The following is a 16,976-nucleotide window of genomic DNA, read 5'->3' as shown; positions in this document are numbered from 1 at the left end:
CCTATTTATTTTTAACATGTGCTGTCAGCAGGTGTCTTGTGTTGCTAAGAGTTTCTCTCAGCGTGAACGCATCTGATACTGTATTCAGGTGAAGACCCTCTGACCTAGTCGTGACATTGTACTACATTGCAACTCTCCGGTTTCAGTAGTAGAGGAACATTCCTAAAATAGTAAGGAAGAGCTGGGATAAATATCTTATATAAGCATTACTTCTGAGGATGTTTCGTGTTTTTTTTTTTGTATTCGTAGCATGTACACTACTTTTCAAAAGTCTGGGTCAGAAAAATTATACATTTAATTTAAAAAAAAAATATTAAAATAGAATTTTTTAAATAATATTAGTGTTTTACTGTATTCTTGCATAACTAAATGCAGCCTTGGTAAGCATAAAATAAAAAAAACATACAAAAATACACAAGTGAGTTTAATTGTCGTATAACGATTGAAAATAAGGCAAAAAGAAAATTCTGTCTAAATTAGTTAAAAAAAGCTATTATTATATTATGTGCATGTATGATATATGCTCTCCCCAATTGTCTTGTCTTGTAAGAGATTACAAATCGTTGTAAAGATTTGGCCTACTTAAACTATTTTACTTAGTTTCTGAATTTGAGGAGTAGCATTCGCTGAGAAGAGGTGGATCTTTTGGCCCCCAAAGCAGAGACTCAAATTTGTCCCTGACAGCATTACAACTCTGACTGCTGTCCGCCTTTGTCCTCTTTTTTTCGTTAAAGGAAGATCCCAGTCTGTTCGTGAGTTTACGGACCTCATTCACGATAGCCTTAACATCCACTTGGTCCTGAGCGGCTTTCCACGTAGCCTCGTTAAAGGGAAACGTCAGTATGAAGTCGCCAACACGACAAGGAGGGATGTCTCTGTCCTGAGTCCTGCGGTTCCATGGGACGGTTGGTGATTTGAGTTTATGGATGTGAAGAGAAGGCAACTTGAATATGGAAGATGGTGTATTTCTGTGAGACTGCCTCATTTTCTCCAGCTCCTGGGGAGCCTTTTCATGTCCACTGGACATTGTGGATATTGAATTGGGGTGAACGGGGCGTGAAGCATGTCTGCTGTTATTTCTAGCACAATCATTCACAGAACACAACACAGTGTCTTGAGAACTTGAAGAGGTTGAGATAGACTGATTCCAGCTTCTCTTGCCTGATGGAGTACCATGCAAAGTTTCGGGTAGCGGAGGAATTTTTGGCTGTAAATACCATCTCCCTGATCTTGTATATCTCTTCCTGAGGTCTTCCTTCTGTCTGAAACCATCCATCATCCTGTAATTCATCAGGTCGATTATATCATTGATCAGCCCTTTCTTGACAGTTACATCAGCAGGGCAGTCTAATGAAAGAGCCGGACTGTGGTTGACTTCCAGAAGCCACGGTTTGTAGCTGGAGTCGATGAGGATGTCAAACCCCAACAGTTCCAGACAATTGGGGTCGGAGGGAATGCAAGGAACGGCTGCGAGCAGAGTCAACGTGATGATATTGCTGATCCTGTGCCAAAGGAGAAGTTCGTTTACATCTTGTTTGTGAAGAAAGCTGCGGAATTTGCTCATGGTCCACTTGCATCCTCGGCCAACTCGCTCTTTGTCCATGGCGTAGCACAATCCGAACTTATTGATGCTGGTGTTCGTCAGGTGAGAGTATAGGTTGTCTAAAGAAGCGAGGGTGTACTTTTCTGTCGCGAATCGCACTAGGCCTTCCTGGTGCATGTAAATTATTAGAGGACAGAAGCTCTTTACGCAAACGTAAATGCGCAGATCAAACTTGTAGCCTGAGATGAGAAGCGGGTTGCTGATGTATCTTTGTATGATCACTGAAGAGTCGTAGACCAAGTCCTTAAGATCTTTAAACAGAAATATACCTCTTCCTCTTGACAGGTGAACAGGCTTACAAATCCAGTAGCAAGACTTTCCTCCATCAGTGGTGCGATTCTTAGTATACACCCCTAGAAACTTTGTGTATTCGTTTGGCAATATGAAAGCAGCAGGGCTGAAGTCATACAAGGCTGCGCCGAAAGCGCTCTTCATTCTTCTCAGATGTCGTGCTAGATAGTCCTTGCGTGTAATGTGGGTCATTTTCAGATGGTGGTTCAGTCTCTGCCAGGGCAGGATGTTTTTGTAGTCTGAGTTTCGGAAGCCAGAGGATCTCCAGTAGAGGTTCCAGTCACCTTCCTCCTGCTCGTCTTCATCATACTCCTCCCATCCTCGCTCCAGCAGAACCTCACGCACCACCAGCGGAGCTCCTCCATGCAGTCGGAACACCAGAGGAGCAAAACCACATTCATTTTCGGCCATATGAGAAGATCCCAGAGCTGAATTATGGGAAATGAGAGAAATCACATTTAATTATCCATTGGATAGTCATTTGGACAGTATGTAAACAGCCTCTTAATTATTACAAGTCACGTGACTCTTACAATGCAGGCCATGACATATATATATTATATATAGGCCTATACAGTTATTTATATATATATACACATGTAAACACAAACTTTTATGTTAGATAATGATTAATCACATCACTATATGTCTCTCATGCTCACCAAGGGTGTATTCATTTGATCCAATATACACCAAATACACCTGGATTTTCAGCATCATTGCAATATACATTTTTTGTAACATTATAAATTATAAATGTGTCACTTTTGATCAATTTAATACATCCTTGCTGAATAAAAGCATTAATTTATTTACATTTTTACTGACCCCAAACATCTGAACGGTCGTGAATAATGTAACAAAAGCTTTGTTTCACATAAATGCTATTTATGTAACGTTAGAGTTAGTGTAAGGGGAATAGAATATACAGTTGTAATTACAGTATACAAATCCTTGTCTCAAAGAAAGTCGCCACAAAACTGGAAAACACAACGTAGCCTATGTGTGTGTAACTTACAAGTTTCTGATTAATACAGTCATATGCGGGTGGCTTAATGTTGTGGTAGTCAGGATAATGCAGCGCGTGACACAATATAAATGCGACTGATTAATACTAACTTAATTACGTTACTAAAAACAAAACAGTTTTAATTCTGCTCAGTGTCAAAATGAACAAAGCACATGTATTGCCAGCATCTTTTTTTAAACCTCTATTCATATAATTGATCCCAGTTTTAGTTTTCACCGTGTGTTTAAATCACTCTTACCTGCCCGAGCTTTGTTGTCTGGGAGATCCTCTACACTCAGAGCTCCTGTCAGACAGGTTGTGGTTGTTGTGGCTCCTTTTGTGTCCTCTCTCTGCTCTGGTCATCTTTCGTTGCTAGGAAACCTTTGAATGAAAGCGCGCCATGTGAGCTGCTGACATGCGAGTGTTGTGTTGCGCGGTCAGAGCAGGTGACGTCACCATGCGTGAATCAGCGATATCATATCAATATATTTTCCAATATATTCCTTTTTTTGTGTGTGTATCTGATTTCTGATTCTTCTAATAAGAAAGCTGTGAAAAACTCTGGGGGGAAAAAGGGTAGGCCTACATTATTTTCTTGCTCCCTGGCATAGGCTATAATATTGTTTTTCAATACTAGGCCTACTACTACTAATACAATTATATGTATATTATATATATGTTAACTATTATATATATAATTGTATTAGTAGTAGTAGTGTAGTGTGTGTGTGCACGTGAGTAGGCTACAAGTGTGAAAGTGAACACATATACAGTACTGTGTGTGTGTGTGTGTGCGTGTAAAATGTTTTTAAAAAATCTAGAAATTATGCAAATGTAAAAAAAAAATCCTTGTCCTTGTGAGGATTTTTGTTGTTGTTGTTGTTGGGGTAAACAGCTTATAAATCAGACTAAGTGATGTTTTTTGAAAATGTAAAAATGCAGAACGTTTTTTTGTGATAGCTGAGATCACTCTAGGGGGGTAGAATACACAGTTTGTACAGTATAAAAACATTATGTCTATGGAAAGTCCCCATAAAACATGAAAAAATAACATTGCTTGGTCTGTTGAAGGCTTGGTCTTGTTGAAATGAGAGCTCCCTGTTTGATCAAATCATCCCAGTCTCATCAGCTGGACTGAAAGAAGTTTCAGTGCTCTTAGGACACTGAAAACACGGCTCAGAGCAATGGTCACAAGTGACACTTGACAGTATTGCTGTGTATGCTGTACACATGCTGTGCCATGTCCAACAGGACAAACTGGACAGTATTGATGTGAAACAAATATGCCAAGAGTTAATTTCTGTTAAAGGGATAGTTCACTTAATTTAAAAAAAATAATTCTGTCATCATTTACTCACTCTCAAGTTGTTTCAAACCAGTTTCTTTTGTCTGCTGAACACAAAAGAAGATATTTTGAAGAATGTCGGTAATTGTGCTATGTGTGAATTAATGTCGGTCAATGACTTCCATAGAATTATTTTTTCCTTCTGAGTCAATGGCTACCATTAACTTTATGGTTATCGACATTCTTCAAAATATAGCCTACTCTTTTGTGTTCAGCAGAAGAATGAAATTCATACAGGATTGAAACAGTTTGAGGGGGAGTAAATGATTTTCATTTTTGGGTGAACTACCCTTTAATGAAAGATACAGACATGTGTTTGGCTTCTTCAACAAGCAAGGAACAAGACAGTATTGCACTATTGCATTGCACTATGAACGAGCTAAAGTTAAGTCTCTGTTAAACTGCCTCCTCGTCTTTATTAGTAACACTACAGAATTAATGAATTAACGTATTGTTGAGGTCAATATAGACTAAAAACCTTAATACATTCTCCAATTAATTTCCTGATTCCTCCGCTTCTGGGGATGTCCCCACCAATCTCATTATCAAACCTACGCCCTTGGTTAAACTGTATTCGATTTAGACCTTTGAAACATATATCTAGACAGATAAATAGCCTAATATGCATTGTGTGTGTGTGTGTGTGTGTGTGTGTGTGTGTGTGTGTGTGTGTGTGTGTGTGTGTGTGTGTGTGTGTGTGTGTGTGTGTGTGTGTGTGTGTAAAAATAATATATATATATAATATGTTTCAAACGTCTAAATCGAATAGTTTAACTAATAGCTACACTTGTGCTATGTGTAAAGAGATTAGTGTATTTTGAAAGGTTGTAATTGACAAAATATTTAAATTATTATGTAGGCCTAAATTAAATGAGCAATCATATTTAACACATAAGTGAAGTCGAATCGTTATTATCGTTATTGACGTTGTTATTGGTCTCTCTCTCTCTCTCTCTCTCTCTCTCTCTCTCTCTCTCTCTCTCTCTCTCTCTCTCTCTCTCTCTTTCTTCTATCCTCAGATCTGATTTATTTTCAGTGAGAATGCTACCATCTACTGGTTACAATGCAAAACACTTAGCTGCAGTAGTGTGTTGATCTGTAATATTATAGGCTAAATATATTGTACAGTAGTGCGCAGGCCAGGCTATAGGCCTACCATAAACCATCGCATTAGTTCATATTTACCATAAGGGAGAAAGCACAATTGAATGGCTACTACAGTGAGTTATAGCAGCACACTGTGTACAGACAGAGACAATGTGATAGTCCAGCTGTTTATATTGGGGAATTAATTGACTCCTGGTAACTAAAATTGGAGGTAGAATGTCATGTAAAATACTCAGATGGAAAGTTTACCCAAATATGAAAATTCTGTTTCAAAAAGTTGCAGTAGCCATTGACTGAGCAATAGTAGGGAAAAAATACTATGGAAGTCAATGGCTACTGCAAATGTTTGGTAACCAACATTCTTCAAAATATCTTCTTTTGTGTTCAACAGAAGAAAGAAACTCATACAGGTTTGGAACAACTTGAGGGTGAGTAAATTATGAAATATCCCTTTCAAGAAAAAGAGAATATATAATAATTTCACTGAATTATGCAGCCCTTTTTTTTGGCAGATTTTATTTTAAGTTTAAAATTTTTTAATCATAACATTTCTTTGATTTTTTTTTTTCTGAAACTATTTTTTAGTTAAATCCCTTAATCCTTGAATTTTGGGAATATATTATGTGGACACAGAATGTTTTTATATTTTCTAGTATCCAATCACATGTTTTAAAGTGTTTCTTTTTTTATGAGCTGCCATAAAAATTTTCTTGTAAGCTGTGAATGTCTTATTTACAGATTTATCATCATTCAAAGATTTAGTAACCTTCAAATTTCAGCATTTCCATTAATAACAGTAATAGCCATTGCTATAATGCATACAGCGTTTGAAACACCATTTGAGCTTCCAGAAGAGTTTAATCTGCAAATGATTCTTTGGGAAAAAAAATTATGTTTCATGATGACTCACACAGACTATCTATATGAGTATCTCAGGAAGATCCTGTATGCAGAAACGCCCTTTAGACATTTCTGATAAAAGCTGTAAAGATTATCTTGTATGATAATCATAATCAAAAATCATAATCTTGTGGTAATATTTACATATATTCTCTCTTGGTTTTGCCACTTCATGCTGAGGGATTATGTCTGGAAAGAATATTATATAGTATTATATTAAGATAATTATATAATCTTATACATAATTTCTTTTTAGACCATAAAAAAATTATGTATAGGATTATATAATTATCTTGTGCTACAAATTGTATTATATGGATAGCATGTTATATAACACCAAACTTTGATCCTGTAATGTTAACCTGATGTGTTCATGTTTAACATATGAGCATTCTCTGTTGCACTTACTGTAAAAATTTGGTAAACAAAAACATATTAAAAGAAAAAGGTATTTTAATGCATAGCATATACTGAAAGAAATCGTTAGCCTTTGTACAGTTATTAAGAAGATTTATATGTTACATCAACACTTATACTGTAATACTGTACAAAATAATTTCTGAAAGACAAAAAAAGTCAACATTTTAAATACGGAGGCAGAAATATCAACCAAAATCTATTTACAAGTGTGTCTGGGCAATAACTTTATCGCTCAATTCTTTGAGGTCGGCCTTTTCTGGTTTATGCAAGTCGTCCATAATCACTGGTGGAGTTGGATGCTTGTACTCCTGGTACTCAACGTAAAGGTAAGTTACCATGGTAAGGGCCAGAACAGCCAAAGCAATGTAGATCTTGGTGGACAGGCAGATGAATGTGCTGTAAGCAAAGGCTATAACAAAACCAAGTGACTCCCACATGCGGTAGTTGGCAAATGCGGCTTCTTTGTGCTCCGCAAAGAGAATTCCATAAAGTGCTGCAATGAAATAATACACAGTATAATAAATAACAATAAAATATATAAAAATGTAATGTGAATCTGAATACCATAAAATGCAATACAACAAATATAAAACACATTAAACATCCGTGGAAGCATTTTTAAAATTAATGTTAAGTAATAATTATAGTAATAATAAAAAATAAAAAAAATGACGCATGACGTATTGATGAATGCGGAAGCGCAGAGGAAAGAGAGCAAAACAAAACACCAGGTCACGAATTAGAAGTCTAAAACGAGAATTTTTAAAGAGAAATGTTTTACGCCATACGTAAAACGCCATACGCCAGAACTCGACTCTCCCGTGACGGCCGTTACCAGAAGCTAGTGATTACAGTTTATAAAGTTATAATTATGGATATTTTTCTTACAAAAATGCATAGCTTTGCTTCAGAAGGCCTTTATTAACCCACTGGAGTCGTATGGATCACTTTTATAATAGATGGATGCGCTTTTTTGGGCTTAAAAAAATGGTACCATTCACTGCCATTCCGACCCAGGATATTTTTAATATAACTCTCCGATTGTGTTTGGCTACAAGAAGAAAGTCATAATCACCCAGGATGGCTTGAGGATGAGTAAATTATGGGATAACTTTCATTTTTGGGTGAACTAACCCTTTAATATTCATAACAATAACTTGATTGTGTATGCAGTATTGCTCTCACCATTGGTTTGTGTTTGCCACACAGCGTCTGCCATGCCCCAGAGGGCCGGAAACACGAAGAACACAGGCAGCTGGTTTGGATGAGGCTCCCAGTACAAAAGACCCACAAAACAGCCCAGGTTTGTCAGTGCAGCTGTGAAAGTGTAGTAAGACAGAATGAGCATCAATTCTAGAGACAATATTTAACCTTAAACCATATGTCAACCTGTTCATGTATTACCCAAACAAAAGAGGGCGATTCTTCCAGTGTATTGAGCCAGTCTCCCAAATGCAAATGAGCACAGAGAGTTAGTAGCGCCGAAACAGATCATCACAAAGCCAACGTAATGTATTCCTAACGCACAAGTCACATAGTTCTGGAAGGGAAGAAGATCACAAACACATTGAACGAATTAGAAATTAACTTTCCCATAATGACCTTAAATTTAGAAATGTTTAAACAATAAATTCAATTAGAATAAGCACTTGAGCTGTTACCAACCAAACAAAATGGCTGCGTCCGAAATCGCATACTCTCTCAATTTAGGTTCTTTGTGAAGGAGTAATTACTCCACGACCGCTAAAAGACTATGTTGTATAGTATGAGTGTGTGTAGTAGGCTTATGAATGTAATCCTAACGTACAACTTCCGCCATGTTGTCATTATCATGTGACCTACCAGTGTCGGTTCGTTTATATACTGTCTATGTGTCGGTTGTGTTGCTTCACTGCCATTCATAAATCCTCTCCTGTGGCCTCATGGGATAGTGAAGTGTCTTTTTTTTGTATACTCCTTTATAAGTGTTTTATAAGTTTATAATGTGAATTTGGACATACTTCTTTTGTCACATACTGTTTTTCACCTAATATAGTAGGGAAGTATGCGATTTGGATGCAGCCAATAAGTTATACCAATAAGATTGGGAGCACTTCGACTTGGCGGAGTAATATCTTCTGGGAGAGTGAGCGGGGGCCTGTGAGAGGATTTTTCACGAGTGAAGATATTACTGCGCCAAGTCGAAGTGCTCCCAAGCACTTGCTATGGTATTCCGCCATACAATATAGTTATCCATTTTACACGCTTGGAAAAGCGCAACGTTTTGTTTTGCGTCACCGTCCTAGATCGAATTACACTACTCGAGTAACTGTATTTAAATAGGGAAAACGTGGAGGTGTTTGGTAGCTTCTCTGCTTGGCCCCTATTAAATGAACTGTGCTGTCAAAGTGTCGCGTGCGCCAGAGCGATTAAGTGCACGCACTGAGACGAGAGAGGTATGTATCAACTCGTCTTAGTTAAGGGAATAACATAAAAACTGTAGAGTATCCCTTTAATGCTTTAAATATAAGGAGATAACTGTAGGGCATCCATTTGCTTAACTGTAAAACATTTTTTTGCCTCCATATCTTACATTTGGGGGGAATTTTTATTAATTCTGGTGGCATTTTGTTTCCCAAGCCCCCTTAATTTTTTGACTCTGCCCCAGTCTGTGTTTGGTTAGGTACCTTTGTGTATTCGCCAGAGAGAAAACTTTGCTCGAACCCACTGAACATGGTCAATGGGATGAGCAGCAACAATCTGGGATCTCTCAAGAGCTTGAAGGTAGCCAGGAAGGTGCTGCAAAATGATTCGTTGCCCTTGTTCTTTCGAAATTCTTTGGCCAGTCCTTGGTCTATGTTGTCCAAGAACACTGCCACAAAAATCATGGCCAGAACCCCCACACCTGCATAGACCAGGAAACACTAGGTTATACAGTCACCTTTATAGAACAATGAAAATTAGTTGCCTTCACACAGTGCTGAACATTCTCAGCTAGATTATTTCAGGGGATAATATTAAGGAAGTCCTATTTCAACAGTTCACTATACAAGCATACAAAAAAATGTTTGATGTTATATTTGTACACAAATATGACCTACCAATGTAGCAGCCTAGTAGTGTGTTTACTAAGTGTCTTGCTGGACGGGTTGAGTTTCCAATGATGGTGAAATTGTCAAGGCATGTTGCCACACCGCAGAACTGCAGGTTCTCCTCAGGGACTTCGGCTAGAAACGGATAGACGTTCACTCAGTGCATTTACAGTCACCAAAAAACAGAGACGCTGGCAAAGTATTTAATTCAACTGTACCTATGTTAGAGTCCTGGCCAAATATGAGAGATGACATGAGGTTTCCCCATACCGCAGAAGATTGAAAAATGAAGAAAAAGATGCCAAAATATTGGTTTATGAGATCCTGGCCTTTTTTGTTGATTTTCTGGCCACGCATGTTTCCACTTATTGTGAGATAGGTGCATTTTGCAGACCACAGCGGAGAACCTCCCATACCCAGAATGGCAGAGGTGGTCATCAGACTTGGCCTGCAGAAACAAAATGATTTCAGAGACTTATTCAGTAACTGCAGGTTTTTATTTTACTAACAGAACCTTCAGCTTTTTAACTTTGAAATGTTTAGGTTTAGTAAGATTTTTTTAAAAAGAAATAATAGGTTTATTCAGCAATAACTTGTTAAATTAGTCAAAAATGATAGTAAGATAGTATAATGTTACAAAAAAAATTGCATTTTTATTCATTAAAATGTATCAATATGTATCACGTTTTTTACAAAAATATTAAGTGTGCAGCACAACTGTTTTCAACATTGATAATAATATGAAATGTTTCAGGAGAAGCAAATCATCATATCATAATGGTTTCTGAAGGATGTCAGTTTTGACATCACAGGAATAATTACATTTTAAAATATATTAAAATAGAAAACAGTTAGTTTTAGTAATATTTTTTGCAATATTACTGTTTTTATTGTATTTTTGGATCAAATAAATACAGTGTTGGTAAGATACTTTTTTCAAACAGATTTTAAAAATCCTACTGGCCCTAAACAACAGTTTAAATATTATTTTTTTCATATATTTTGTGCTAGCTTCCATAACCCTTCCTTAACAAGTCATATGAACAAATTGTATGATGGTTATACAGATCTATCCATTTAAAGGGATAGTTCAACCAAAAATTTTAATTCACCCTCATGATGTTCCAAACCTGTAAGATTTCATCTTTGGAAATCCAATGGAGATGTTATTAATGAAATCTGAGAGCTTTCTGTCCCTTCATTGACAGTTAACTACCACTTTCAAGCCCCAGAAGGGTAAAGACATTATTAAAGTAATCCATGTGACCCAAATGGTTTAAACTCTTTAAACTCTTCTAAGTTTTATGGAGCGATGCGTATTGTGTTGACGCGAGAGCAGATGTTCTGTGAATTTTATTTTTTTTTAATTTCATTTTTGCGTGAACTATCCCTTTAAGCTCTGTCTTATATCTCACACATGTCTGGGATTTGAAACTGTCTCTCACATTTTAGCTTAAAACTAAACACTTACATTAAGTATCTGTGTATATTATTCAACAGATCAGCAAGTACAAAAGGTGGATTAATACACGCACCAGCCTGGCGCAAGGTTTCCAAAGGAATATGCCACATAGCAACCCATTGAAAGAACGATGGTCCATTTACAGCCCAGATTTTTGATCATTATTGGGGGCAGAAACATTGAGGACAAAATGATGGCTCCATAGATGACGCTGAGCGATATAACGCCCATTCCATCCTCAGCATTGAGACTGCTCTGTAACATACAAACATGCTTCTGTCAATATAAATACATCCACAAATCTATACACTCATTTATTTAACTAAGCAATGTCAGAGTTTCTTCGGTTGGGTAACTGTTCTGTCCCTTTAGATGATTATAAAGATTTTAAAAAAATGCTTTAAATCTATCAGAAATTGTTTTCATAAATTGTAAATAATTTTTGTAAAATGTACCATACTTTCACTATTATGAATCTTATTTTGGGTACAAATAATCATATTTCAATTATAATTAGGCCTATGAGTACATAATAATAGTAAAAATATGTTGAATTGTATTTATTTTATGTATATATTTTTATATATACAGTATAACCTATGCTGCCATCTAACATCATGCTAATTTAGAGCTCCATTTCTATTTGGTTATATGAAAATTACACTGAAGCTGTACAGGGCTGTGCAAGAGTTTGATTATGCACTGTAAAAAAAAATCAACCTCTCCAAGTCCAAATATTCTATTGACTGGTCACATCTAAAAATTTTAATTGGCCCAAGTGAAATTCTGTAAAATAAATTGAATTAATTGTTGCAATAGTCTGTTAACATTGGCTCAATGAGAAATAATATGTCAGACTAAGTGAAAAAATTAGATGTTATCAAGTCACTAGAAAATTTTGACTTGGGGATGTAATTTTTTTTTTACAGTGTGAGAAATGTCAACAAAAATATTTTTTACATCATTATTTATTAGACATCATTATCAAACGCAGTCCAAAGCAACATACAAATAAAAAATGCAACACAATCTATGATCTCTGATTTATATTAGTTACCTGTAAACTCTGCAGCCCTCCATATGCTGTGAATAAGAGCAAAAATCCAAAAGAAACCACAAGGACATTTTTGGTGGTTCGGCTCATAAATTTTTTCATTTTGAATTCCTGTAAATGCTTCCAGTGAATGTGTCATGTGTCAAAACGAAACGGATTCTAAACTGATTTGGAATTCACACTGAACTAATATATCTAGGCTGAACATACTTTAGGGCAAAGTTCAGTGTAATCATAAAGCATCCAGTATTTTACATGACTGAAGCTTGGTCAATGATTGCTGATCTCTTATCAGTTACAAAAAGTTTTTCCAAGGAAATTTTAGGATGGAAAAGCCCGTTCCTGTTCTTAAAACATCAACCCAAGATAAAAAAATATATATATAAAGAGTCTGGCATTTGTCAAAATTGTGCTAATAGTCTTTCACGCAGTTGTCAAATAGTTTGTTTTTGGTGTCAGTGTGCTGATTGCTTTATTATGATACATTTCACATATATTTTTATATGTGTGTATTCACGTCAGCCAAGACAGGTGCAGCAGATTTGACCAGAAATATAATTTAATGACAAGTTTTACTGCATAGTTTGTCCTCTCTGAATCTGCAAATGAGACTGTTTAACAGACAACGGTTCTCCTTCTGTGGCGGTTAAAAATTACAGTTTTTTTATTTCAATGGAATGAATGTACTATATTTTAGTTTGATGTTTTTTTATTTAATATTCAAAGATAATTTATGGTACTAAATTGTATTTATTTATATGCAGTAGTTATAATACATGTATTACCTGCTAAAGGGGTCCAATTATGCCCTTTTACGAAGTCTTCATTTTGTTTTTGGGATGTACTAGAATATATTTTCATGTTAAAATGTTCAAAAAACGAACCATTTCAAACCTGATTCAGACCCTGACAATGTTAACAAACAAGAGGATTGTGCTGAACGGATTTCAAGCTTTGCACGCACGGATTTCACAGGGGTGGTAACTTGTTTTTGTTTAGTTTTCTTAGAGATAGATGTTATCCAAATCCACCATTTAATCATATTTGTCTGAAAACTATGGTAATACAAAAATTTATTTGATCACAAAATCATGGATAATTTTCCTAAGGGGCGGTAAACAGTCTTACAAAAGCAAGAGCTTACAAAAGCTAAAGTAGTCACTGCATCAATACTGTTAGTTTAATAGCAGGCTAGCGGAGGCAAAGCTTTGCCCTTCAATTACATCATAGCTATCAAAGCAACTACATAAAGCTTATGATTGGAACTGTTAATAAAAAACTTTTAGTAAAACAAATAATAAGACAAATTGTCCTGATAAAATGGGAATGGCTCCGTCTTTCAGGAGAAGCTTTTGTGCGAGCCTGCATCGTACTCTGTCTTTATGCTGTTCTCCGTAAAATGTGCAGCACACAAACAAACATTGAGGTTATAATGTTCAGGAACAGTGTTAAAAATACATTTTAACCTCTCTAAGTTGGTCAGCCGTAGGAAAAACTTAAAAAAACAGTGACACAGCCACGAACGCCGTGCTAGATTTCACAAGCGTAATTCCTATCGACCAGCTCACTTAGCACGGCGTTCGTGGCTTGACAAGATGGAAAGTATCTTCTTATTAAGCTGTTTGAACACTTACACAGTTCTCAATGCTTCGGTTTGCATGTAGGGGCCCTCATTATGCTACCGTGTTAGTGTGGGGCTATTTTGAGCCTTGTTAGTGGTATTAACTAGCGGTTTACTTTTACCTATTCTATGCCCCATATACTAGCGTTATAAGCTAATCAGTTTTTAGAGATTAAACTCTTACATTTGATTATCATGAAAACGCATCCCAGAGAACGATCGACTCGATAACTATGTGTTAATTAGCCCTAGGTTCATTTTTCACCGGAATTGTCCTTTAAGTTTGGTCATAACAATAATAAAGGACACCACTTCCTTATGCACGTGGAAGCTCAGTTGCCATGTTAACACAATGAACAACAAAACAATATAAAACAGAACCACTTTCTTGGTGTGGACTGCTACAGCCTTTAATTGCAGTGTTTACTTCATACGCACCCTTATGTATTGTGCAATGAAATCCAATTCATTTATATATGAGGTTGTATTCTTTATTTACAATATAGCTACAAACCTTGAACTTTTGTTGCTATCATAAAAAATTATGTCGGACTATTTACTCTCAGAAAAAAAGCTGTCACTGAGGCAGTACCTTTCAAAAGGTCTTTGTGCCTTATTTATTGTCATGGTTTGGGTTTTGTTTCTTGTTTCTTGTTCTGGTCTGTCATGTGATCCCCTGTTTTAGTCATGTGGTCATTGGTTGATTGTTTAATTGTTCACAGGTGTCCCTTGTCTTGTTGTTAGTCTTGTGTATTTAAGCCCTCGTGTTTGACCGTGTTTGACCTGTGTGTGGTTGTCTAGGATTGCATGTTTCAAGTCGATGTTCTTGGTTTTTTTGTTTGAGCACATTTTATAATTAAAATTGCATTTGGCTTCTCTACCAGCTTGCCTTCAGTGAATTCATGACATTTATCCCTAAAGGGTGCACATAAGTATCTTAAAGAAACATACTGTATTAGCACATAAATGGTACATATTAGTAGCTTTTGAAAAGATACTTACCCAGTGAAGGCTTTTGTACCATTTTTCTGATAGTGTTGAAGTCACTAGAGGTCATGCTATAATGTGAATGTTGTTAGGCACGATACATGGTGTACAATTTTATTTTTCTCTACAAAATGAAAAAAAAAAAAGGTTCAGGGTTCTATATAGAACCTTCTTGGGTTAGTTTTAAAGAACCCATTATGCCAAAAAGGTTCTATAATAGGGTTTCCCCAATTAACCTTTTTGGCATGTCTTAAATGATTGCATATTTTCGTGTTTAATGTGTTATTAGTTATTCTAGTGATAAAGTATGTTTACAAGCTGTTTACTTTAAATTTTATTAAAATGAAAAATGAATGAAAACAAAATCAGTCAAATGATCCCATGATGGGAACCCTTAAAAGGACAGAACCCTTTAAGTATCAGCAATACGAGAGGCTGTGCTGAGTTTCCATATAGAACCCTTTATTCTAAGATTATACAATATTCATGCCTTATTAATTTTATTCAAGGGTTATGAAATAAAATATTAAGGACATCTTTTTTTCATTAAACCATTCTTTCATTAAGCTAATTCATTAAGTGTCTTCCTGCTAAAACAAAATGCAGTCCATTTTGTGATAAAAAAGGAAAATATTTAGAATGCAATGCATTCAAAGTGTATATATATAAATTATTATTATTTTGATTACTTATTTTTATCATGTCCAATTAGAATAAAGGTCATTTACCATGACCTATATTATTAAAAATAGAGCAAGTCTGATGTTTTATCAGGAATGTATGCCGGATGTGATAATCGCTCTATATCTTTATTCAGTTATCTTAGTTATTAATCATCTTTGCACAAGTAGAATATCAAGATGTTATTTGCATGTTTAGAGTTATTAGTAAGAACGTATAACCAAACATCAAAGCATCATGAAGCTACATCAAATGTATTCTTTCAGAGTTACTTTTATAAATTTTCATCATAACTACACATGCTTGTCTTATTTGACACAAGACTTAGTATAATGATTAGATTTATTGACTCTGATAGCCAGAAGGATTTGTATTGTTTCTTTTTTATTGTGACTTGCCTTTGCAGACGCACCTTTTACAGTCAACACTCTCAGATAATGTTTTAGCAGCTGGATTAGGTTGTGTGATGCATATGATGTGATAAACCGATGTAATCACTTCTGACAGCTGGGAGGGGACAGTCATAGTTACACGTCAGTGATTCCACCAGGGTTTATCTGTGCACTTCACTCCTTACCTTATTTGAGGCCATATTGTTTACAGTAAGTGTTCACTTTATGACGTTACAGTACACAGTAAGGAGGTGCTGTTCCTCTGGAACTAAAAACTGCTGCTGTCACTATTGTCCTAAAGAAACCTGGCCTCGACCCCTCTGACATCTCTAATCTACCATTTCTTTCGAAACTGCGTGAGAAAGTGGTCGCTGCTCAACTTCTAACTCATTTGTCATCCAACAACCTCTATGAATGTTTTCAATCCGGCTTTCGGATTGAAAAGATTGCAGGGTGCCTCCACAGCACTGAGACAGCACTTCTTAGGGTTGTCAATGATCACCTTATGGCCACTGACTCTGGCTTCACCAGTGTTCTAATTCTTCTAGAGATTTCCTCTGCATTTGACACAATCTCTCACAATCTTCTCATCTCATGACTCTGCTCTTGGTATTTCTGGAACTGCCCAATCCTGGTTCACCTCCCACCTCTCTGATCGCCAGCATTACATCTCCATCCACCAGGCTAATTCCACTACTGCCTCTGTCCCACACGGTGTTCCCCAGGGTTCTGTTCTTGGGCCTCTTCTCTTCATCCTCTACATGCTCCCATTAGGTAACATCATCCGTCATTATGGCTTTAAATTCCACTGCTACGCAGATGACACCCAACTATACATCCATTCTCGACGCAACGCTCCTTTCCCCACGCATTCCATATCAGCTTGTATTGATGATATAAATGCTTGGATGACCAGTAATTTTCTCAACCTCAACACTGATAAAACAGATCTACTTCTTACTGGTTCACCTCAAGCTACATCCCGTGTCTGTATTGACATTGGCAATGTTAATATTGCTGGAGTACTGGTTCA

The 16,976-nt window shown here is 36.2% G+C and overlaps 2 protein-coding genes across 3 annotated transcripts; both read right to left on the bottom strand.

The window, feature by feature from the left end:
* Positions 1-192: 192 nt before the first annotated feature.
* Positions 193-4,274, bottom strand: ttll2 (tubulin tyrosine ligase-like family, member 2). 2 transcript variants are annotated; one of them, XM_079583905.1, is made up of 3 exons: positions 4,262-4,274; positions 3,163-3,284; positions 194-2,322 (listed from the first exon to the last, which is right to left on the bottom strand). In XM_079583905.1, exon 3 carries the CDS (start codon positions 2,303-2,305, stop codon positions 593-595), a length of 1,713 nt encoding a protein of 570 aa, XP_079440031.1. In that variant the 5' UTR covers positions 2,306-2,322; positions 3,163-3,284; positions 4,262-4,274; the 3' UTR covers positions 194-592. The 2 variants fall into 2 exon arrangements, with proteins under 2 accessions (XP_079440032.1, XP_079440031.1); XM_079583906.1 differs by lacking the exon at positions 4,262-4,274 and having other exon boundaries at positions 193-2,322; positions 3,163-3,226.
* Positions 4,275-6,774: 2,500 nt separating this feature from the next.
* On the bottom strand, positions 6,775-12,794 carry unc93a (unc-93 homolog A). Its single transcript, XM_079583745.1, has 8 exons — positions 12,266-12,794; positions 11,282-11,463; positions 9,965-10,194; positions 9,756-9,881; positions 9,342-9,559; positions 8,080-8,215; positions 7,861-7,992; positions 6,775-7,168 (listed from the first exon to the last, which is right to left on the bottom strand). The coding sequence occupies exons 1-8, from the start codon at positions 12,362-12,364 to the stop codon at positions 6,876-6,878; spliced, it is 1,416 nt and encodes a 471-aa protein (XP_079439871.1). The 5' UTR covers positions 12,365-12,794; the 3' UTR covers positions 6,775-6,875.
* Between the last annotated feature and the right edge of the window lie 4,182 nt (positions 12,795-16,976).

This window comes from Phoxinus phoxinus (genome assembly GCF_949152265.1).
Source record: "Phoxinus phoxinus genome assembly, chromosome: 16".
NCBI classification, from domain to species: domain Eukaryota; kingdom Metazoa; phylum Chordata; class Actinopteri; order Cypriniformes; family Leuciscidae; genus Phoxinus; species Phoxinus phoxinus.
Note: the sequence above shows the minus strand (reverse complement) of the source record. Positions and strands in the feature narration are given on the sequence as shown.

Coding starts and splice junctions, on each gene's coding strand:
- ttll2 (XM_079583905.1), bottom strand. CDS start 2,305: ATGGCCGAAAATGAATGTGGTTTTGCTCCTCTGGTGTTCCGACTGCAT.
- unc93a (XM_079583745.1), bottom strand. CDS start 12,364: ATGAAAAAATTTATGAGCCGAACCACCAAAAATGTCCTTGTGGTTTCT. Junction 10,195..11,281: donor GGAAACCTTGCGCCAGGCTG/GTGCGTGTATTA, acceptor TTGTTTCTGCAG/GCCAAGTCTGATGACCACCT. Junction 9,882..9,964: donor TGGCCAGGACTCTAACATAG/GTACAGTTGAAT, acceptor ATCCGTTTCTAG/CCGAAGTCCCTGAGGAGAAC.